The sequence below is a fragment of the Pleurodeles waltl genome, chromosome 6 (genome assembly GCF_031143425.1).
Source record: "Pleurodeles waltl isolate 20211129_DDA chromosome 6, aPleWal1.hap1.20221129, whole genome shotgun sequence".
Classification (NCBI taxonomy): domain Eukaryota; kingdom Metazoa; phylum Chordata; class Amphibia; order Caudata; family Salamandridae; genus Pleurodeles; species Pleurodeles waltl.
The window spans coordinates 1,016,052,177-1,016,076,368 of NC_090445.1; the positions used below are offsets into that span (position 1 = coordinate 1,016,052,177).

General features: G+C 43.7%; 1 protein-coding gene across 2 annotated transcripts in view; it reads left to right on the forward strand.

The window, feature by feature from the left end:
* Positions 1 to 24,192, forward strand: part of TP73 (tumor protein p73) — a 376,712-nt gene that overhangs the window by 203,690 nt on the left and 148,830 nt on the right. For both annotated transcript variants that reach the window (XM_069239944.1, XM_069239945.1), the window contains exon 4: positions 2,679 to 2,924. In XM_069239944.1, coding sequence (XP_069096045.1) covers positions 2,679 to 2,924 — 246 coding nt within the window. The remainder of the gene's footprint in view (positions 1 to 2,678; positions 2,925 to 24,192) is intronic.

Here is a 24,192-nt window from a genome sequence, read left to right on the forward strand (position 1 = left end):
TAAAGAAAATTAAACAAATAATTGAAAAAAATAAAACAAACAGACAAAGTAAAGAAATAATTTGAAAGGGAAGTTAAGTGACCTTATAAAATAAAGAGAAAATGAAAAAAGACAAAACAAAGGGCAAAGGGCAAAAGGGAAATAAAAAAATGAATAAAAATATAAAGGTGCATGAATGAAGGATAGACATTGCCTGTCCTGCCCAGTCTGTCATATTTCAGCCTCCCCTACACACAGACCCCTCACGATCTGTATTTCAACCTAAGCCTCCTAATGTCACCCCCTAAGTCTTCCCCTCCACACTTACACTGCACATTTGAATTCCACTAGTCCTCATCACCTAAACAATCTCTCATTTTTGGGCTGCAGTTTTCCTTTGAGCGGTACACCGCGCCTCATTGCTTTTTGTGGGCACTTGCTTGGGACCTTAAGTACCTCCTCATAACACCGTAAATCAAGCTGTTTGCTGCCAGCTTGGGGGATGCGGTAGAGTGATGGTTTGATGGGTGACTGTATTTACAATGTGCCTCATGAGAAGAGACACACTAGTGTACATGGAGACTACTCTGAGAAACATTTGTTTCAGACTGTAGTTGTTAGTTGTAAAGTAGGAAACACTACACTTGATACACAGGGCAAGAATGCAAACCGAATCACCTCTAAGCACTCATTGATTGTAGTGACGAGAAAGGGCACATTTTTAGGATGCTTCGGAATGTTCCTAGAGACCAGGCTCTTTAAGACTTGTATGGTATTCACAAGCAAAGCATCCGCCCACCTGTGGTGAACACCAGGCCTAGCCTGTGACTATTTGCTGGAGTCTGGCCTACTTAGGACAGTGCTGCGTGGACCCACGGGACTCATTCGGCCTTTCCCTTCAGCTTTGTCTTTGTTCTCACACTAGTTCTCAGTGCCTAAAGCATTTAAGCCAGAAATCATTGAATTTGGCTCCGGACACTCCTGAGAGAAGACAATTGGGACCTACTGCTTGTGTTCTTAAACTGATATTGTTAACCGCTCCACTTAAACGTCGACTCTGGTCCCTTCGATGCATCCATCCCTTTCAAGATTTCTCAATTCCCTTTACTCCAGAATACTCCTTCAGACTCTTGCGGCCTACGTCTCACACTATCCCCGCCCTCTCTCCGCTATGCGCTTCATTTGCATATATATCGATGTGCTCATTTGTGTCTTACTTTTAGCTCACTTCTGAACTTCCGAGCGGCTGTGTGAATCAGGCCTCCTCTCGTTTGCTTCTCTGCTCTGTGTTCAGTCTGAAACCACAGCGATTCTCCCTCCACCTCCCCCTGTTTTCGGTGTTTACCGTATCATTTGGTACATGGGTGTGCTTGTTGCAAATGTCGCCACGGGGCTGCGACAAACCACTGATGTGGTCAGATTTCTTTAGAGGTATTTGTGCTCTGCAACTTCTTATAAGATAGCTCAGCATGTTGAGCTCACTGTTAAGACCTCTGTGCCACCTAAAGTTTGCAGGTAGTAACACTGTCGAAGCGGACTCAGCCTTTCATCCTTACGTGGTCGATAAATCACGGAATAAGAATCAGTAATGACAATTGTATATAAAATGTTCTATGTAAAGCTGGTTTGTCATAAGTGATGTATAAATAACACATTATTAACGGTTGCCTTTTTGGCCTGTGGGTGCAAAAATAATGCCATGGTTCTTACTGGTGGGTAATGCCCAGGCTATTATTCCCAGAGTAATCAAGAAGAGATCTCAGAATCCTTTTATCAAACGTATACAAGGTGGCTACAGTATGACTTGATTGGCTGTCTGAATACTGCCAGCATAAGGTGTCCATGTCGGGGAAGATGTAATGACCCTAGCTGTATACAGTCTGACCTCTCTAACATTTTCCCTTCAGGTGCAACAAAGGTGCATGGATCCTGGCGCAAGCAAGAAAGTGGCCTCACACCACTGCTTATGTGTGCAATACTGTAATATTTTAGGTTAAGTGCGCCCTTCAGGTCCCTGGTATCACTGCACCAGCTGCAGCATTTGTGATTTCACCTCTGATCTGCCCAGGACTGGGACATTGGAAATCCTTTAGAAGGTTTTTGGTCAGGGATGCAGATCCGTCGTCTCCAACCATCCCCATCTGAAAACTCCCTCTCACAACAGGCTTTCCAGAAATTCCTAACAGCTTTTTACTTTGCCCTAAGGGCTCAATCAGCCCCCACTTCTATGGTGTTGATGTTTTGGTTTTGTGTCTGTCCACATTTTTTAAGTTTTTGACCTTCTAAATGTCACTAAGACGGATGTTCATTGGATGGGCCGTTACAAGAGAAGTGGAGACGCCGCCCCGCTTGGTAAAGCGACTCTCTGGGAAGTGACCCGGCACCCAGAGCAAAAGTGAGGCCTGGCATTCCTGCTTTCAGGTGCACCGCGCGCTCCGCCCCCATTAGTGGGGTAACTCTTTAATGGAGGGGGCTTAGCGCAGGGATGCTCCACTCCTTCACTTCATCTTTTCGCAAGTGGTGACCTGTAACGAAAGAGAGAAAAAACGTGAACTATTTAGAATGAGTCTTAGCCAAGCCATCCCCTTAAAAGCCTGTAACAGGACACCGCGCGGTGTGTGTGGAGTTTATGGTGCCGCCATCCTCTCACCTGAGCCTTCTCTCTTCCCTCCTCCCCTTTGTCTCTCCCTCACCTGCAGTCCCAGTTCAATCTGCTCAGCAGCACTATGGATCAGGGCATCGGCAGCCGAGCAGCCTCCACGAGCCCCTACGGCTCCGACCACACCTCGAATGTGCCGACGCACTCGCCCTACTCGCAGCCCAGCTCCACCTTCGACGCCATGTCGCCGGCGCCCGTCATCCCGTCCAACACCGACTACCCGGGCTCCCACCACTTCGAGGTCACCTTTCAGCAGTCCAGCACCGCCAAATCCGCAACATGGACGGTGAGTGCGCGCACGTGGCCGCTCACGCACGCGGCGGAAGTTTTGGATGAGTTTGTGTCTCGTGGTCTGCCTTGGCCAGTAGCCACGTGGGGTGTCTTACACCGGGCCGTTAGGCAATGTTATGTTATTACATGTTATGCTACGGTGTTGTGTAATATTGTGCCGTTATTTGTGTTATATTATGCTCTGGCGCGTTATGCTTTTGTGTTATTTTATCTTATGCTATGCCATGTTTTGTTATTTTATGGTATATCAGGTCATGCCCTTAAGGTTCAGTTAGGGCATTCTGCATCTGTAAGATGCTGCTTGCGCAGAGGTTTCCACAGGGGCTTAGCTCGCTGAGTATCTTACTACAAGTCTTAATTTCCAACCCAGGGCTTCTCAGCTAGACCATGACTGTGCTTATCATCTGGGGCTTCAGATTTCTACCTGCTAACTGTGGGAAGACACAGGGAAGCAGTGTCACCAACATTACAAATTATGTAGCGCTTTCTACTTTTCTATGCTTTGGCCACTTGGGTGCCTTGAAAGGGACAGACAGATGTGGGCTTGCATAATGTACGTTTCTAGATGGGTGGATGAAGTAAATGGACTTTCAGTGGTTAAGAGAAGGATTACTGATCGGTAAGAAGACAGTCAAATATAGGCAGCACCTGGACAGCACTTTTTATATATATTTATATGTCAAGTGTGCCGTGTGAGTTAGTTCCTTCATTCATTTTTGCATGTATGCCTATTTGTTCATTCAGGTTGGAGGTTTAGATTTCAGATTCCTGGATAAGGTAGCTGGAGGGCTAGGCATGGGGTCAACAAGAAAACAGATCGTTTAAGGAAGGGTGCCACATAAATATAGCTAGCTAAGCCTGGAGAGGGCCAGTCAGACAGTTAGATGGCTTGGAATATCAGTGGCTAGATCAGGGAGTAAACAGATTGCGGTAGATAGGTGGGCAATAAACCCATCACTTGTTATGAATATGGCTGCTTAGATGAGTACACAGGCTAGATCAAAGCTGGCTGGAATATGTATGTCTGACCAATATTTAATGTTTTACACAAAATATATGATAATGGCTTACATGTGGATTTCTATTGATCTAAATTTGCCAATGGATAATTGAGAGGGGAAATGTGCCAGGATGCAACAATTGTAAAATTGGTTGGCCAGTGGTTCAAAGGGTAGACTGTAAATGGCTCAACATCAAATAGATGTAGAACTCCCTATACTAATGGATAGATAGGTGGCTGAGAAGCAGAGACACGATGCACAGACGGATACAATGTATGGTATATAGATGAAAGGCTAGACAGATAAATAGATAGGGAGATGAAAGAAAGGGAAGACATGAATCTTGCTTGACAAGCACACAGGTGGAGGCAGGATATTAATGAACAGATGCGTAACTTGCTGAAACTATATGTGAAATTGGCTTAGAAGGTGGAGAGATCGATGGAAGGAGATGGATGGATAAAATCGTGAACAAAGGGAAGCTGTACACAAAGCCAGCTTGAGAGATAGATAATTGAATGCCTAGACAGAAGACTCCGTCTGTGCAAAAATTAACAGACAAATATAAAGAAGATGGTTAGTTGTAAGTGAAGGTGAAGTGTGGTGTAAGAGCATGGCTAGATAGAAGAAGCACTAAAAAGAAAGATAGCCACATAAGGAGGTTTACTAAGGCTCCAAATAATGATTATGGGGTGGGTAGATGGCTGAAGCATGAATTTAAATATGGTTATGGTTAAAAATGTGGTTTTCTTGGCAGAGGCTTGTGCCTAAAGATGGGTAGATCTGGAGGTAGATTACGTGAGTGCTAGATATATTTTGGCAAAAATTAGTTATCTAAAGATCTAAATCTGGGGATAGCTAGATAGGAGTTTAGATATAACTTGACTGGATGCCTAAATAGGTTAAGCAGATGTTGGACATGCTATGTACAGGTATGTAGGTATTAAGAGAGCTCGATCAGTGGGTTGGTGGATGGGAGCCTTCATATAGAAGAGTACGTTTTGTAGGTAGGAAAATAGATGACAATATAAATCGAGAAGTATGCGCACAGAGAGGTAAATATGAACAAATAGAAACATAGAGTTTAGATATCTGGGCAGAAATATGGGACGCTGGGTGTATAGATGTATAGGCACGTTTGCAGAAAAGCATATGGCTTGATAAGCTGGTAAACCGGAATGGCTGGATAAACATAACCCTGTATAGGGTGCAGGGTGGGGGTTGAACTGAAGGTCCATGTAAAGATGGTTTGATAGGCAAGGTAAGAATAGCTCTTTGCACAGGTGGGGGGCTGTGTTTAAGAGAAGTCAGAGCAAGCAGTAGAATAGAAGGACACTTGTGGTCAGTTGTGTTCACCAGAAATGTATATTTCTATTGTTCCTCTCACCTGAAAGAGTCAGCTTAGCAATGTGGGTGCTGGTGCTGTATAGGAAATGTGTGTTACCAATATCTGGGAAATTCTGGGAAATTATTTTGCTAGTTGATCATGAGTGCAATTACATTTTTAAAACATGAATAGGTAGGTATGCAGATACGTTGTTCAGCATATTAATGTTTGTGCAATATCAGTGCTGTTTGGATTGTTTTCTTATTCTGTCCTTCAAAGTTAAAACATTTGAACTGAATATTAGTCAGTGTCCGTGGTAATTAGTGGTTGTGTAAGTTAGTAAAGTGAAGAAAAACAGTAGGATAGGCAGTGTGTTGTGGGCCCTAGTTCAAGAAAAGGAATGGAACACTGGATGCTGTTTGAATGATACAAAAACAGCGCTATTCATGGATCAGTGGGCCCCTCAACCTTTGGTCCCCGGCACTAGTGCACCTTCTGCACCAACAGAAGCTACGTCCCTGAAGAAAAATAAGAAATCAGGTGAATGATGGGAAGGTCAATAATCAGGATCTACTTGAACTCCAAAAAAATAGATGGCTGCTTCCTATTCTCTTGAACTCCATGCTTTGGGGTTATACAGAAATTGAGATCGGAACCTCAAAATGAAAAACATTGTGGAAGTCCGGAATTTTATGTTACAGGTTATTTCACATGAGTATTTCTGATACCCGTAGTTTCATGAGAATTATCCGTACTTCGCTTTGAAAAAGCTAGGTATCTAAGCATGCCTCTACTTGTGTCCCTAGTCCTTCCCAGGTGCTAGGTGGAAACGTCTGTGGCCTGAATTTGCTCTCAGCCCATGGGCAAAACATGTTTGACTCATGTGTTCTGAAGGTTGGATCATGGTTAAGACTTGTTGACAAACAAGCTGATATTAACTTGCATCAATAATATTTTTGTTTGAGTGATGATGAAGCAGTTGGGCACGAGGTAATATACAGGGAGAAAATAAAGCGAATGGGAGGAACTTGTGGGATGAGCTTGTAATGAGAGCTCAAGCAGACAATTAGTAATTATTTGTTTTCATTCGGTGCTTGCTTCTACAGTAATGATGCTTCGAGGAGCTGCAGGTAAGAGGTCTTACAATTCCCCAATTCACTGATACCCATTTTATTGACTTTAGAATGTTGACTTGGTCTCACCTGCTTTAGAAGATGCAGAGTTTAGTTTACCCTCTGACCTCTGCAGCATTAACAGTAACCCACTGAACTATTTACTGGGCCTAAATTGTAAAATACACCGTGCCCCCTAACTGCAGTGGAACGTCTACTAGACTGTGGCTTAAATACAATTAAGTCACTGGTCTTCTAGGGAGATATGCATAAAGTGGCTTAAACAACAAAGGAGAGAAGAAGGTAAGTAAGTATGAGTAGACAAATGGGAGTAGGGAATCTTTCTCTCCACTGGATCCTATCCCTACAGTAGATTGATTTACTAGTAAAGTGCAACATACACCAGCTAAGAGGCCTTTTCTCGCTGGAACGTCAACAGAACTAACCTTAAAAATGGTGGTGTCAGATTCAATAGAAGGAGAGCAACCTAGCTTATGTAAAAGGGAAAATATTATTGCTTTCCCAACAGGATAACTGGAAATTTGAACTAAGGTGGTGGACAGACCATTCACACTTTCGCTGTTTAATAGATACATATATCAATGGGGTCATGATGGTTGTTACCCAGAGTCAAAATTATGTTCATGGTTACATCTAGAATTCCCAGTCCATTTTTATTAAATTACCTTCTACTGGCACCATTTTGAATCTTCAACTGATGTTCATCAAACGTTAAGAGAAGGTGGAAAGATTGGTGGAAACTGATCACTAATATGCAGACTTACTACAGGCTGATTACATGTTTAAAAAACGATTCAAGAATCTCAGGCATAAGAGCTGACTTCTGCTTCAAGCATGAGCGGTAAGTGAGCCTAAACTGTAATTCTAGCAGAGTCCACGTGGCACCTGAAGAAAGCCTCCAACATTTGATGTAAATCAGAGCCTACTCCCCCATGACCTGTAGACCACACTACATTTATTTTGCTACAGTTACCCCACCATTAGTTGTCTAAACAAAAATACACTACTCAGGTCTAAAAGAATGGTGTTGCCACTGTTTAGGGCCTGCATGGGTTTTGTAGTGGTCTGTTCGACCTGGCCCTTTTGGCAGGGTTATCCCCAAACGTTTTGGATTAATCCTCCTGTTTTTCTGTTCCTCTTTTTGTTGGCGTTAGGACTCTAGGCACTTTACCACTGCTGATCAGTGCTAAAGTGCATGTGCTCTCTTTTTTAAACTTGGAATGTTTGGCTTACACTTGTTTGGCACAATTAATTTACCCATATGTACCTTGTACAGTGGTATCCCATATACCTATGGCCTGTAAATTAAATGCTACTAGTGGGCCTGCAGAACAGCTTGCGCCACCCACAGAAGTAGCCCTTCAAACCTGTCTCAGGTCTGCCACTGCAGGGCCTGTGTGTGCAGTTTACTGCCACATGGACTTAGCATTTAAAGTGACTTGCCAAGCCTGAAACTCCCCCTTTTCTACAAATAGGTCACTCCTAATGTAGGCCCTAGGTATCCCTATGGGCTGGGTACTGTGTAGGTAAAAGGTTGAACATGTGCCTTTATTTGGCGGCATGCCTTAGTACTGACAAACAGCCTGTTTGGCTTTTCACTGCTGTGAGGCTTACTCCTCTCATAGTCTAGCACTGGAAATTCCCTTAAAGGTACTTAATTGGTAATTTATGATCTATGAGGAGTAGCAAGGACATATTTGATATGTTTGGAATGATAGTGAGAAATCCTGCTTATTGGTATAGGTATATTTTTTTATTACTGTTGTTGCAATGCCACTTTTGGAAATTGGGTATTTCACTGTGCAAATGACTGTTGTGCTTTGCATCCTGACTCCAATCCACGTCCAGGGTAGAGTGACAGTTGGGATTTTGTGCATACTTTCCAAACAGCCATCACACAGGGAGGATTTATGTGTAACAAGATTACATTTGCATACTGAATGGTCTTCTTGGGCTGGGAGAGAGGGAGGCGTGGCACACTTACATTTGTAAAAACTGTGTCCTGCCCTCACACAAAGGGCTTGTATAACCCCTACAGTGCCTGGAGCCATAACTGGGGTTGAAAGAGGGTCTTGTACACTACTAAGGTTCTTTTGCAGTGCCCCTAGATCACAGACATTTTGAGTATAAGTACAGGGGTTGTAACCCCATGTTTTTAGACACTGCGTAGACTTGTAACCAGACACTGCTGGCTCTACAGACTGCACACTGCCAGAAGGAGCTGTTATACTGCCAGCAGGAACAGCTATTGGACTGACTTGCTTGTTGTGCTGACCTGTGGCCGGCTAGGGTACACAAAGGATCGCCACTCTGCTCAAGGACCCTATTGTGCTGGCCTTCTGCTAGTTCCCTACTCCTTTGTTCTCCCCAGTTGTTCTCCAGGGGTGGGGTGGTGTGACCCCCTCCCTGTCTTGCTGTACGATTGATACCCAGCGCGTGGTGAGGGCTGTACCGAGGGAAAAGTGCATGGTGAGCATTTCCCTGTCCTTTTGCCTCATCAGGTTTCAGGAGGAGTGGTGTGAGGAGAGCACTGTTCCCAACCTGCAGGAAGCGTGTAGTGAGCGCTCCTGCTGTCCCCGTGGCTCTGTGTCCCTGTTTGGTACTGCACTCCCCCATGCCTTGCTGTTCCCCCAATGCAGGAAGGTCAGGGAGAAGGAGGAGTATGGCGGTGACCACCTGCAGTGTTCTGTGAAGCTTGCACAAAGCGCGCACTCCGTATTGCCCCAGGGGCACAAGCAGGCATCCACTTTCGAAGCAGAGACTCCAAGTGAAGTGGTGTTCCTCTCAGCTGAGATTAACCGCTGCAGCCCAAGTTGAAGTGTGGGCACGAGTCGAGGAGCTGACTCCAGCGCGGAGGCGCACATGAGGAAGGGCCGCTGACATGTGAGTGGGCGGGCTGCAGAGAGGACGTGTCCCACCACCCCGTTACTGTTTTCTACACGGGGGATCCAGTGAGGTCTCCCAGTTACCCCGTGGCATCTGTTCTCCCCCAAATATTTATTTTATTTGCACTCATCTTGAGGTTTGACGATTGCCTAGTTGGCAAGGTAATAACTGTTTTATGCGGTTTTGTTTTTGGTATATGAACAATAAATTTTATATTTTTACATATTATTGTGTAGGGTCTCTTTTGTGGTGTATTTCTTGTGTCATGGGCATGTGTGTTCTGAAGACGCTTTACACATTGCTTCTGAGATAAGCCCGACTGCTCCGGCCAAGCTACCAAGGGGGTGAGCAGGGGGCTATCTTGGGTGTGTAACTCAATTACCCTGACTAGAGTGGTGGGTTCTGTCTGGCATAGGTGCCTTCCTTAGCCAACCAGAAACCTCATTTCTAACATGAGCCATTTAGTGTGTACTCGAGCAGGCTTGTTTTTTTCAAACTAGAAATATTTAAGAAATGCACAACAGGAATGGGAATCAAGAAATGTGTCCTCTTCAGTTCACTACCGATTATCCCATAGTTCACTCCATGTCTATCACAACTGGTGACCACCATCCATTGGGGGTCACTGTTGATCTGGAGGAAATCTTTTAAATTTCCATTCCTCTGCTTATCTCATCATCTTTCTTTATATCCCCTCATCTCTCCTGATAATGACGCATATCCATCCATTATGATCTATGTATCGTGCCAGTGATATATATTTACCTCCCAATTTTTTCAGTATGTCGAAAAATGTCTCTTTACATTTCCCCATTTCTCTGAATATTTGTCCATCGTGTTGCGCACCTGACTCATTCTCTGAATATCCCTCAGTCATTCTGTGTGTTGCTCCAACATTGATGCTGCAATCCACAATCTCTTGTTAAAGCTCCCCATCTCTTTGTATACCTCCTCATCTCTCTTTTTCCCTAATGATCTGAATGTTTTAATCACTCTATATTCTTCCACATTTCCTTATCTCCCAATGTCTCTTTCATTTCCCATTTCTCAGTATATCTCTCTATTATCATATTCTGCATATCTCCCAGTATAGCTTAGCATCTATCTGAAAGTCTTCTCATATTTGTTTTTATCTCTCTGTCATGATATGTGTATTTTTACATCACCCAATATTTCTTTTTACATGCCACAATATCTCTTTCATCTTCCTGTCTTTCTGTATGCCACTTTATCATATTGAACATATCTCTCCATTGCTTTGTATAGCTCATAATCTCCCTGTCTTATATATTACTATGTATTAGTGGTGGGCAGAGTGCACAGAGTTCTACTCTGCGGAATTCAGCAGAGTTGGGTAAAAACTACATGGAATTCTGCAGAGTTCCGCATGCTGCAGTGAATGCGCCCGATCTCAGAAGTGTAAAGCAGGGTTGGCCTGGTTGGTAGTTTGGTAGCACTAAGCAGGCCTGACCTTGCTTAGCGCTTCCGTGATCAGGTGCATTCAGGCTAGGGTATGCTGAAACAACAGCAAAAGCTTTGGAGGGCCAAGCACACCCCCTGTCTTGCACCAGCCTTGCAATCACTTCATCTGCACTTACACACAGCCTCAGACCGCCCTTTTTTAGGGCCCAGCACTAGCAGCAGAAAGCCAGCTTACCACCAGCAGCCTGGTATTTTCACAAAGCGCCTCTCTTTGTTTGCCACTGGGCTCTAAGGCACTCTCTCAGGCCACACACATCTCTATCTGGCAGGGGCTGCCCGTCTACCACTCAGCAGCTGATGTCTTCCCGGTCTCCAGCTCTCTGCTGACCTCAGCACTGTACCCATAACACAACTTTGTTTCCCAGGGACTCTGGGGAGACAGGTTCTTTTCAAGTGGAGCTCTGACTGCAAGTTTCCTTTTTTCTAAGCACAGACCCCCTCATATGCAAATCCTGTCCATGCCCAATGCCGGCCCTGTGTGCACATAGAAGAGAAAGCAAAACAAGGGTCTTACCTGGGTCCCTCTAGGGACACTGTTGCCTGTAGCCTGGCTCTCTGTCTCCTTCTGCCCCCTGCTTCGTGGCTGCTGAGGACTCTGAAAGCAGGGAGGCCTGGATCTGGTGGTGGCCCAGTGCAGCCCCTTAGCAGCAGCTTGCAGCAGCTCCACTTCCATGCTTGGTTGCCGCCGACATCGTTGGGCGAGGGTGCACTGCAGCCCAGTTATGGGCCACAAAGCGCATGCGCAGACTGTCTGCACTTGCACTGTGTGGCCCATAACTGGGCTGCAGTGCACACGTGGTGAGCTCCGCTCCACTGCTGGGGCTAGTGGAGTTTTTGGCTGAACTCCGTACTCCAAACGGAGCGTGAAGTGCCAAAAACTCTGTTAAATCCACCAGCGGAGTGGAGATTCCCGCCTACCCCTACTATATATATCACTCTCGCATTGATCTGTGTATCCACTTATCTTTATGCATACTGATCCGATTTCCTGTATGTATCTCCATCAATGATACGCAAACCTCTGGATTACTTATCTGCATATCTTCCTCTTTCCCGGTATATGTCTTTGCTAAATCTCCATAACTGCTATGTAAATCTTACAATTTACCAGTACATTTCTGCATCACTGATTTGTATATCACCCCATCTCTCTGTATCTCTCTTATTGGTCCGAATATACATCCATCTCTCTATATCACTTCATCAGTCTCTGTACAACCACACAGCTTTCTATATAGCATCCCGCCAATCACTGTACTTCCCTGTCTTGCTATACACCTGTCATGGGTGATGTGTATATCACTCCAATTCTTATTATATTTGAGCATTCTCCTTGTATTGCTGAACAGTGGTGTTTTTTCTTTTTATATATCTCTTAATAGCTGTCCATTATTTGTCTGTCTCTCTCTCGCTCTGTTTTTCTCTCCATACTACTGCATATCTCTTATCACTGATCCCTATATCACTTAGTGGTGTGTGTATATCGCTCCACCTCACTTTATAATTGTTCATATTTCCCTAGATTTCTTCAGCCTGCTTTGAATATCTTCCACACTCTATATTTAATGCCCCGATTTCTGTATACCTTTTGCTTTCTCTACAGGTCTTTATTCCAATCTATATTTCTCAATCGACGATCTGCACATCTCTATATCGATCTGTGTATCTCATGATTATTGATCTGCACAAATGTTTATCTCTCTTTACGTCTTTCATCACTTTGTATGTCTGTCCATTTCTCTGTATAGCTCTATGTCATGTATCTGTAAATCGGTCCATCTCTGCTCACAACTGATTTTCTTATCTTCTTGGCCCTCTGTATGTTGCAGGTGCATTCATCGGTATATCAGTTTATCTTTGTGTTAATCTCCGTGTCACTGATATGTATATTTCCCTATCTCTCAGTTTATCTCTCAATCACTAATCTGCATAATTTCGCAAATGTCTGTATATCGCTCCATCTTTCCTCTTTACAGAGCCTCAAAGTGGTGCATCTCTGCTTCACTGAGCTATATATCTCGCAACACATTATCTCCTCATCTTTTTATACGCCTCTTTTTTCTTGATCTGGATTTCTCAAATGTCTCATTGTATCCCTCCAGCATTAATCTCCGTTTCTCTATCCCAATTTACATCTCTGGACTCCACTGTGTATCTCCAATATTGGTCTGTATGCCCCCTACTATCTGTCTCTGTGTCTTTCCTTTTTTGATCTGTGTGTATGTAATTTTCCTATAGACCCCATACATATCTGTATAACCCCGTTATTGGTTTGCGTATTTCCTAATTTATCTTCTCTATTTTTTAATCTCTGAATATCCTTCCATCACTTCTCTTGTATTTTAGGTAGTCTGCATATTTGCAGGACACACTTTAACCCCAGGGGTGTCTTGGCACCAATGATTAGGGAGGGATGTTTATTGTTACCTAACTCAAGAATACTCATTTTGTCAAAATCAGAAGAATGAAGTGAGGAACTGATTCACCAGAATTAGAACTGGTGACCACGGGTGAAATACAGATCCCTGCAATTGATGTATTAGGTCGTGGAGCCACCAGGCCCATATTGTTTTCTATAAGTTATCAGCCTCTCATTCACTTCGCTGGAAATAAATCCATTCATCCATCCATCGTCCATTCATCCATCCATTTATCCTTCCATCCTTTTTTCATGATTCTATGCTAGCTGTAAACCACAGCGATTACTCTCAGGATAGTGCATCATTCCCATTTCAGTCGATCTGCGACAGTTTCATTAAAGTATTGATTGTTAATAGTGAGCGCTTAACAGCACAAAACATTCATCCATTGCCCTCTTTGACTACAAGCCAAGTTTGCCCATGTAGAATGTTTTACTCTACTTGTAAAATACAATAAGTATAGGCATATTCCTATGACAAGGGGCGTGTTGCAGTATTTAAAAAATGAATGAATAAAAAATCTGGGGCCTCATTTACAAGGTAATGGCGCATGGCTCTGATGCGCCAGTTTCAGTTTGTCACCCTGCGCCCCCCTAATGACACCATGGTAACACTCTAGTTATAATACAGAGCACCATGGCACTTGTTAGCACAACTGTATCAAAATTTTGGTGGAGTTGTTGCGCTTTGCTGGACTAGCGTAAAAAAATTTGACACTAGTCCAGCAAAGATCGGGGAGGCCCCCTGAAAAGAGCCTAGCATCAGTTAAACACCTTCCCTGGGTAGTCGTTAAAAAATTACACTAGAATGGTGTAGTGAAATCTTGTAGATTTCACTGCGCCATTTTTTTGAGCCTCCCTGCAGAGGAACGCCTCCCTTGTGTACATTACACCTGGCTCAGGGTTTACAAACTGGCTCAATGTGACATTGTGCAAATTTGTAAATATGGCGTAGGGTAGGGGACTGTTTTGTGCCGCTTTAGCGTAAAAAAAAAAATGATGGTACGGAAGCGCAAGTGGCTTGTATATGACCTCCTGGGTTTCTTAGCACACACGTGTTTAGCACCATCTTGTAAGCAAACATCTACGGTTGCACATGCTCCATAGGGAATCTATTTCCTCTCCTTCCCTCCAGCATTGTGATGGTACCAGTTGCCCCGACCATTACGTGCCTTGCACAGTAACGAGAAATTGCCTTAGTTAAGAGCGCCAGGTAGATTGACACGATTTGAAACCTTATACCTCAGGAGTACGCTAAAAAATAGTTACTATTTCGTCTTGGGTTAAGATTCTCCCAACATAGGTAGGTTTTAGGCCCAGTGTTAGGCATTGGCACAAACTTTTACTACATTTTTGAAAGACAACGTGAACTTGTAAAGAGGTGTTGACCAGAGAACAATGGGAAAAGTGGTCAATTGCCCTGGACCCCCACCTTCCAAGGGGCCCTGAGAAAGTGAACTTTTTGTCTATCCCTCTGCCTGTACTTATATCTCAACCTTTGACGTATCAATCAAAATTATGTGTCACCATGGGCCTTGAATTAATAGAAAAAGAGTAAAACAATTAAAAGTTGCACCGAATAGGGGGATCGAATATATTCCCCCAAATGCTTGAAGTGACACTGGTGCTGACTTACCGAAAACATTGTTAGAAATCCTGCCAATGGGAGTGCGTGAACAAACTCGATCGTGCAGTGCAGAGGCAGCTAACATTCGACATATGTCCATGTCACGATTTCTCGCTACCCTTTTCACCTAAAGAACAAGTTGTTGGCCTATCCTACGGTTATGTGTACGAAGAACGGTTATCTTTAGTATTCCGACAAATTCCAAGCCATAACCAGTAGGTTTCAATACCACATTCCTAAATTGATTCACAATTTATTTTTGTTTGAGGAAGTTCCAAAACTTTGTGCAACTGTACATTTAAGAAAAAAAAACTGTTCCGGCATTAAATAGTACATAAGAGAATAAGTAAAAAAGGTGAGCCACTTTTACTTGTTCCGCAAGGCAAATGATTGTGTAGCTCCTAAAGCCTTTAATTAGGCCACCTAACATTTGCGTTTTTATTCCTGCAGAAAACCGTAATAATAATAATAATAATAAAATAAACATTTTGTTATTTTCAATTTTCCGGCAAAGCTTTACAAATGTCACAAAAGCGTTCAAATTAGTGCATTTTTAATTGTTATCATATTATCCTTAAGTTAGACAAGCCTATGGAAAGTGATTAGGCAGTCTAGGCAGCTGGAAACTGTATCCGTGCGTCATACAAGAGACTTAGAATGCTGTCAAAGTTTGTTCCACCTGTTCCAGACTCATGCTTGATCACGACCTTAGACTATGTAAAATCTGCCCTTGATCCAACCCTGTAGACCAAAGTTGGGCACCAAATGAGGATAGCCTGGAGCGGACACAAGTCTTTTAATTCTCCTTAATGTTAGCAACTTGGGGCCAGATGTAGCAAACGTTTAGCGAGTCGCAAACGGCAAAATTTGCCGTTTGCGACTCGCTAAACGCGTTTCCCAATGCAGAAATGCATATTGCGAGTCGTTACCGACTCGCAATATGCATTTCCGACTCGCAAATAGGAAGGGGTGTTCCCTTCCTATTTGCGAGTCGCATTGGGATGCAATACCATTTGCGACCGCGTACGCGGTCGCAAATGGCATCGCAGTTACCATCCACTTCAAGTGGATGGTAACCCACTCGGAAATTGGAAGGGGTCCCCATGGGACCCCTTTCAAAAATATTTTTTCAGGGCAGGGAGTGGTCCAAGGGACCACTCCCTGCCCTGAAAAAATACCGAAACAAAAGGTTTCGTTTTTTTTTTAAGTGCAGCTCGTTTTCCTGTTAGGAAAACGGGCTACACTTAAAAAAAAAAAACTGCTTTATTGAAAAGCAGGTCGCTAACATGGAGGTCTGCTGACGTCAGCAGGCCTCCATGTTAGCGAGTGCCTATACTCGCAATGGGGCCGCAATTTGCGACCCACCTCATGAATATTCATGAGGTGGGTCATTGCGACCCCATAACGAGTCGCAGTCGGTGTCTGAGACACCGTACTGCAGAGCAATTTGCGACTTGCAAATTGCGAGTCGCAGGGACTCGCAATTTGCAAGTCGCAAATTGCCAATTTACTACATCTGGCCCCAGGTGAATTCCACCTAGTCCCGCTCCGACATAGTTCTACAATGCACAGATATTTTACTAAGGGACGGGCATGTGCATGATACTGACATCATTATCTTTTTGCTGACACAGACTGCAAGTTTATAAGGCACCAGAACTCTGATCGCACTTTGAAATCATGCTAATAGCAGAATGTACTCTACAGGGATGCATTTAACGTAGTATATGGTAACTGTGGCAACATTTGAGCAGTAGTTGAAAAGAATGTACCTTTTATGCTTTAATTCATACTTTTCTACTGCCACATACCTTTCAAATCAATTAAGCCCTATACTGAGAATATTAACATGACTAACGTTGCTCCAGTGATTGCAAGTTCAAAGTGGAACTCTACCCATGTCCATTCCATTATTAGAGGATAATTAGTAGCCTAAGCTGCTTTGACAAGAATGAAAGAGCTGTTTTTCTCATATCTGTCACATAAAAGTCCAAGACATCCTGTGACCTGACCTCTGAACTTCTGACAAAGCATGCAAAGATACTGGTACATCATGTGCTTCTAACACAACTTTAAACAGTGCAAACAGGGTTGGCAGTAGGCTGCTGATCCAGGTGACATAAACCGAAGAGAAAAGACGGAGCTTCACTTCAGCACTTTGAAGGAAAGTCACAAATATTTATTGTACGATTATTTAAAATCTTTCTGCAAGAAATGGAAAGTTCATCACAGAATGTTCGAAACTTAAAATAGTTCATAATTTCAGCTTGCCTGTGAATTCCAAAAAGGAAATATGGGACATAGCAGCAATCAAACCTTATCACAGGAGAATATCAAGTAGGAGTTAAAATCTTTTTTTTTTAAATATGAAAGTCTCGACATATATTAAGATTTTAAAAAAAGACGACAAGAAAGCTCAGATAGGTAGCAATCCATTCCGCCAACACATTATATTCTTATTTTCTAATAATGCAATGATCCCACCAGAAAAAAACCTGTTTAATCGACCGGACTGAAATGTGCATGATTTCAGGTGAAGCAACTATTCTGCAGTGTGCTGAATGTTTTCAGGCAAATATTCTGAGTAGCAGCAAAAATGTATAAGAATGAGGTGGTCCAATCATATGCAAATGGTATAAAACAAAAGCAATAAGAGGGGAAGAAGTAAAGGCAGCATTATCGACCAATTTACGACGTGCACAGTTTCTGGCAATGGATGGTGCTTTCCCACCCAGATGTACTGGGGTAAATCTAGTAAAGTCTGTAGTCTTTAAGCCAATTGTGTAGTTGAGTAATGTAGTTTCCAAATGTGGCCAGGTCAGAATGCTCCGTTGTGGTGAAGACAAGGTCCCTGGCCTTATTACAAGTTCTTATTCTGTGGCTTAAAAAAAGCGGTTTTAACAACGTGTGACGTGCATTCAGCAGTGCAGGACTGCAGCATAATAGATGATTGAATGACTCCGTTTTGTAACCGCAAAGCCTGAAGTTGACAAGCATGGAGAGGGGACGCCATTTTGGGTTCATTTTTTTGAGCTGGAGGCCCCTCAACCATGCAGCCATGATTTGTGTCAGGCATACTTTCCAAAACGTGCACCTTAAGTATGTCTGTGCAGTCAGGAGGTATAGGTGCTTATAGTAAGATGATGCATTGCAACTTTTGCCTGTGTGCTGTTTAATTTCACCAAGCCACTTGATACTGACAGTGTTTTTATCTGCTTTTTTAACAGAGTTTTAAGTGCAGTGTGCGAGAGCAGCAATTTATTTAATTTCGTCTGGTCTATTTGGGGGTTCCAAGTGCTTTATTTAAATAGAGGTACCAGGGGCTCGTTTTTGAGTCAAAGGTAGGTTGGAAAGATGATTTCAATGTATTTGGCAGGACCTTGAAGATTCTAAAAAAGTGCCCATATTGGTCCACTTCTATCCTTCCAGGCCGAGTTCCACTCTGATTATACAATCTCTTATGTTTTGAGGTAATCAGAAAGCTCTCTTTTAAGTTTTGACTTGCATATTTTCCACTGTTTTGGTAAATTGCCCATGTAAGGCTTCATGGCCATAATATAGGTCCGATTGGAGGGATGCCCTGAGTACTCGTCGTATTAGGACTGAGGAGGGCCTGTCTAGTAAAGTGTTACTCTGATAGACTCTACTAATTATCAATTCGGCCTTTACTTTAAGATGGCGCAGGTAGATTTTTGAGTTTCCATTCGCGGTCAGCCACTCTCCTTAGTAGTTATACAATTTGGTCCCATTAATTTTAAGTGGGCCCATGCTCCAGTAGTAATTAAGTTTCTTAGGCGTCCTCCCAAAAGTTATTACTTTAATTTTCAATAGGTGTGGCTTTATTTCGTTCTCTTGTTGTAATTATGGAAGACAGTGCTTTTTGAAGCCCAAGTCTCAAATTATCCAGCAAAACGATGTCATCCCTGTATTGTAGCAACGTGCCTTTGATCTTTCCGATTTTTGGCGGGATCAAGTTGGCGTGTTTTGAGCCTAGGGACATTTCTGCTGTATGCAAATTAAATAACAGTGGAGCAAGGACACAGCCTTGCTTTAGGCCGCTGTCTGCAGGAATGTTACTGGTAACAGCAGTAGTTGTGGCGTTAGCTGTGGACTCTTAGAGCAGATCTGCTGGGGTCGCTAGTGCGGGTTTTGTGTAATTGCTGCCTGGTTTTAGCTGGAAAATAGAGAGCTAGTTTCCATTCTGAGATCATTAAGGTCAGTACTTCTGGCAATGTAGATAGATTATCGACAACTGGATGGGAAGCACATGTTGCGTTATCTTTGCTAGCCATGCTGGCGCTATGCCGTCTTTGTTCTAGAGCAGTACGATTGGCCTCCATCGTAGTAATAATGGATGTAGCTAAGGTCCAGTTGCAGCTCTAACTTATCCGACTACCAGGTAAGAGCGTTTATCATGGCGACCTAGGTTGCATTGATCGAAGCCAATAAGTTGCTCTGGTCACAGTCAGTTTGAGGGACGGGCAAGGCTGCCTTGTGTTGGTTACTTGAGCAGCCCATGTGGCTATAGTCCTGGGCAGAGTTCAGCAGGGCATGTTTCTGCAGAAGGTTTCTGCTGCTTATGTCGCTAGAGTCAGCCTCGCTGCATTAAGCAACAGTGCATTTGGCTTGAGTGAGAGCTTGATGCCCCTCTTGGTCCCCCGCAGACCCAAGTAACTCTCCTAGTTCAGCCGGCTCTTGATTTCCTGCATTGAAGCCCCCCAAAAGGGTGCCACGCCCGTGTACTTGAGGGTTGTAAAACTGAGTGATTGAGGAGATTGAGGTAATTAGGGCAGCAAAGGGTGCCCATTGCTCATGCAACCGGAAATCAGTTTGAGAAGAGAAAGAACTAGGAGTGTCAGTTATGCTGGTGATACCCATGCCCCTTTGTTTCCATTCCTCTGCATTTGGTACAGAGTTGAGCACTAGCTCTATCATACTGTCTGTGGAACTTTCTGATAATATTTCAATAATTGTGTATCCCCCTGCTGTATGGCACCATTATATTTTTGCTCAGGGAGCATTGGAAATACTGATTTTGTGTCCTTCAGAGTGCTTGAGATGACTGTGGAATCTGCAAGGGCTTGTGGTTTTGCTGGGTCAGACGGATGGGATGAGTTTGTCTTTTGCTTGCAAAAAAGTCCAATATTGATGCTGACGCAGCATTTGCTTATTTTACTGCTCTTTTGGGTATGTCTGATCTTCTTGCCATGCACAGTTGCAGGTGGCCACACCAGACTGTCCTCATCTGCACGGATGGGACAATTGGGCTGTCCGTGGGCTATGCATGCTGCCCTCAGAGCACTTGCGATGCTTACAGCACTTTACCTTCGAGCAGTTTGGGACATTAAAGACTCAGCTCGTGTGCCCCCCTGATTTGCCTTAGTGGTGCTAATGAATCACATACTAGTGTGGGGCCATCTCCTTCTCGCCATTGCAATGAATCACTGCTGGAAAGACAGTTGGTGGAATAGCACTCTGCTAGAGGCGTATTTGATGGAACTGTTCATTTTTTTGCTCCGTTATCCAGGCCTTTGGATGTCCTTTGCATTAGTCTGTGCACCAAGCGGCCACTAGAGGTAGGCCGAGATGTTTCTGTAGGCATCCGTGATCAAGCACCGGTGGGCATGAAGACCTGTTAAGTGTGATGTCAACCAAATGATGGTAGCATTTAGCCTCTTTATAGTTGTAACTTTAAGAGTTTTTTTAAATTCAATGAAGCTCCACTGGCCAGTGCCAGAATACACAGTTGTCTAGTACTTTTGCTGTGCCTTCTGGTGCTTGTTTCTCTCTACTTTACTCTGAGTTCACTTTGACTTTTCTTGCGGTTATCTTGGGGATTTAGTAGATGTGACATCTTAGTACAGTTAGTTGAATTAAGTTATTCCTGCCCCGGTGTTGTCTGTTCAGGCTGCCCAGTGGATAAAGTAGACCTCCAATGGACTGTGCTGGGGGCTGCAAAGGACCACTGCGAGCGGGGTGGACACTCACCCCCACAAGCTGCACATAGACATGGCGAGGCTGACTCCGCAAGGATGGTCCTCCCCTTTACAACACTGCATCTAATGTTGGGCTTTAGCCATTGCCAATTCAGCCTGACAAGGGACAGTCCTAGGCCATCTTAGGCCTTAGTCCCTAGCCCTTGCCTGATCCTTGCTTCCTTGCTTGGTCCTCCAGGGTTAAAGGATTACAGGATCACCGGTTACAGCATCAACCTGCTTGGCCCCCTCGGTTTGCCCTTTGAAGGGTCCTTCCAAAAGAACCTGCCTGGAACTGTGGTACACTGTTCATGACAAACTGTATGATGCATATCGCCTCTTAGGTGGGATCAAGCTTGAAATTCTGCCCTTGGCCTTCCTTCCTAAAAGTGCTGTCCGATAGGCCAACAGTGATATCCAGTAGACCACTGGAACTGCAAAGGGCACCTTGAAGACTACTAGAACCATTACCAGAAGAGCTACAGTAGCAATGACAAAGTGCAGGTGATCTTGTCCACAGTAGTGCAGTCTGGTTGGTAGACACTCTGCTTTACACTCCTCAGTGACCTTTTTGTCGAGGGCCCCTCCACCAATCTTGCTACACTCTATCCTCCTTTAGGCTAGCCATCAGCAAAAGTGCCACCAGCCTTGGACCTGGGTACTCAAAAAGGTGTCCCTGAACCATATTACATATCCCCTTCTCTGTGTCGGACTTGGTAAAGGTTAAGTAACTGGCCAGTCTCCATGTTTCTGATCTAGACCTCCTAAATTAGTCTGCTTTGTGGGTTTGTCACCCTTTTCCCCTATTGGGCATAAATTACACATACCTTGTCTAGGACCAACCACCTTCACCTCTGAGTAAGACTCTCTTAGGAGCCTGGAAATTTGATCTTTTGCAGCTATCAGATATAGTGCCTAAGCTTCAAGATTCATTATGATTATGGAGCGTGTAACTGTAAGAGAGAGAGAGAGAGAGTCCCTGGCTCATCCTGACCAGAACCACAACCGATCTGTGACTGCAGACCAGGCCCAAGCCATAAAGAAATTTTCCTTAACTACATTTGAACACTATTAGGTAACCATTGATAATGTTCTTTTGTACTGTTGTGTAATTTTACTAGTAGTGGCTCGTGTGGCTGGGGCTGGGCAGTGCGAGGGGACACGTGAAAAAAATAATTCATAATAATCTTTTTTTTTTTTACGTACCTCTGCTCCCGCCCTGCGAGCCGCTCTTCTCCCGTCACTGCTGCTGACACAGGCTAACAACCTGCCCTGCGCCAATCCTGACGCTGCTCAAAGCAGCATCAGGATTGGCTGGGAGCCTGTGCAGGCTCTCTCCAGCCCAGCAACCGTGTTGCTGGGCTGGAGAGAGCCTATAGCGCAGGTTGGTTTGGCGGGCCTGATACGGCTGGCCAAACACACATGCACTCTGAGGGGAGTGCAGAGAACACCCTTCGGCTCGTCACCTCCAATGCCCTGCCCCTTTTACACGGAAAGGATAATAAACAGAGTTTATTTTCCTTTCTGTGTAAAAGGATTTGCAGTGGTTGCTAATGGTGGGGGGGTCAGGGGGGGAGCAACGTTCCTCCGCCCATACGGAGGAGCTGCGCCTGAATTTTACTGTATTTATTAAAGTATTATTTCTTTTTTAACAGTAAACTTGGGATAAAATATGTATTGCATTTGTAATAATTATATTCTTCCAAATCTGCCTCTGCCCATTCACTGCATTCCATGAGTTGAATATTGACTGCTTCACGAAGTTATCTGGAGAGGCAATGATTCTTTGGAGGCACATCTTTACTTCACAAATCACTAACTTAGCATCCAGGTTAGAAGAGAACTTAAGCAGTTTCTCATTTGACACCGCTAGGAGTTAACTTCATTGTCCAGGCATAAAAGCTCAAAGTTGCCTTACATTTTAGAAGCTGAATTTGCATGTAAATATTATGGCCTATAACGACCAATACTTTGATGCAATTATATACAGAAGAATTCGAATTTTATGCCCTTGTGGCTCTTGACATAGTCCAACCCCAAATACAATCAGACTGGAGATGAAGAAGTGAACAGAAGAAAAAAACACGATAACATACCTCCTCTGTCTGTGCAGTGAGTATCTGGAACAAAAACACCGTACAAAGACCTCTAAAATACTGTTCCAATTTAGGAAAGAACTGAAGACACATCTCTTTAAAAAAACACTACATTACAATGCAGTAACACTTCACTTCCACTCTCAGATCTCAGCCACCCCTCCAATCTCTCTTTAATGGCCTCCTTGCCTTTGATGGTATTAGCTATACAAATACAAAGTACTTACATTCATGTATGCCATTTGTTCATGAATGCTATGCCAGTTACTTTATCTGGCTTGAATCTGGCTTGAATTGATCGGTAATCATCCTGTTAACATTAGCAAACCTTAGTAACAAATGAGGTCAAAACCAATACTCTAATAAACACAAAAGGCCTCTGGAGCATTTCTACTATCAGTTTTATTAAAGCCCTTTGCAGGCAGCAGTCTATTCCTTTAATGCGCTTAAATTAAGGTTGTGTCTTGAGAAATTCATCTTGGTGGACTGACGAGGACTAACAGATCTCAATCAGTTGAGTACTCACCCTATATGTCTGTGGATCACTTGAAAGTCATGTATTTGAATCCTAGAAATCCAGATTCTTCCTTTTTTAGGCGACGATCGATTGTTTCTTTAAAAAACCTCTAATAAGAGGCTTTTAGCCTACTCATTACTTACCATTGGTTGTCTTCATTATCACTCTTATATTCTTTCTTTTTAGGGTCGAGCCTGCGTTGCATGTGCTCGCGCATGCGTATCGCAGTGAGACGCTTTAGTTATTAGAAAAGGGCTCGGAGCCCTGTCGACGTCACGTCAGTGTGTTTCATTGGTCAGTGGGCTTGCCTAGTAAAATCTGCTTGCTTTCATTAGTGGAAGGCATGCACACGTCATGCCTTTTCCAGTGGTTAGCCCTCCTCGAGCGCAGCAACCAAGTACAGCGAGGCTCGCTGTTTTCTGTCGGATCGTGGACTACTTTTTCTCTTTTTTCCTAGCGTGATTTTGCTTGGCAGAAGTCGAGCGCTTTACACAGTTAATTTCACTTTTTCGGGTTAGGTACATAAAATAACTTTTGCCGATAGATGAAAAGTCGGGTTAGGAGTTTACAACGCGATCAGCTCTAACATGAGCAAACGTGAGACCCGTTGCATTGCAAATGCATGTTATTGATGAGCTCGTGTCTGCGCATGTCGGCCTCACTTATCTCTGTGTTTTTGTTTTGTTCCCTGGAGCATTGACCAAATACCGATTTCTTTATTAGTGTTTGTCCACGCTGCTTGTGCTTAGATCGTGGTAATTTTATTTTTGTGAGCATGTGTTTGTTTGTATAGTAGTACG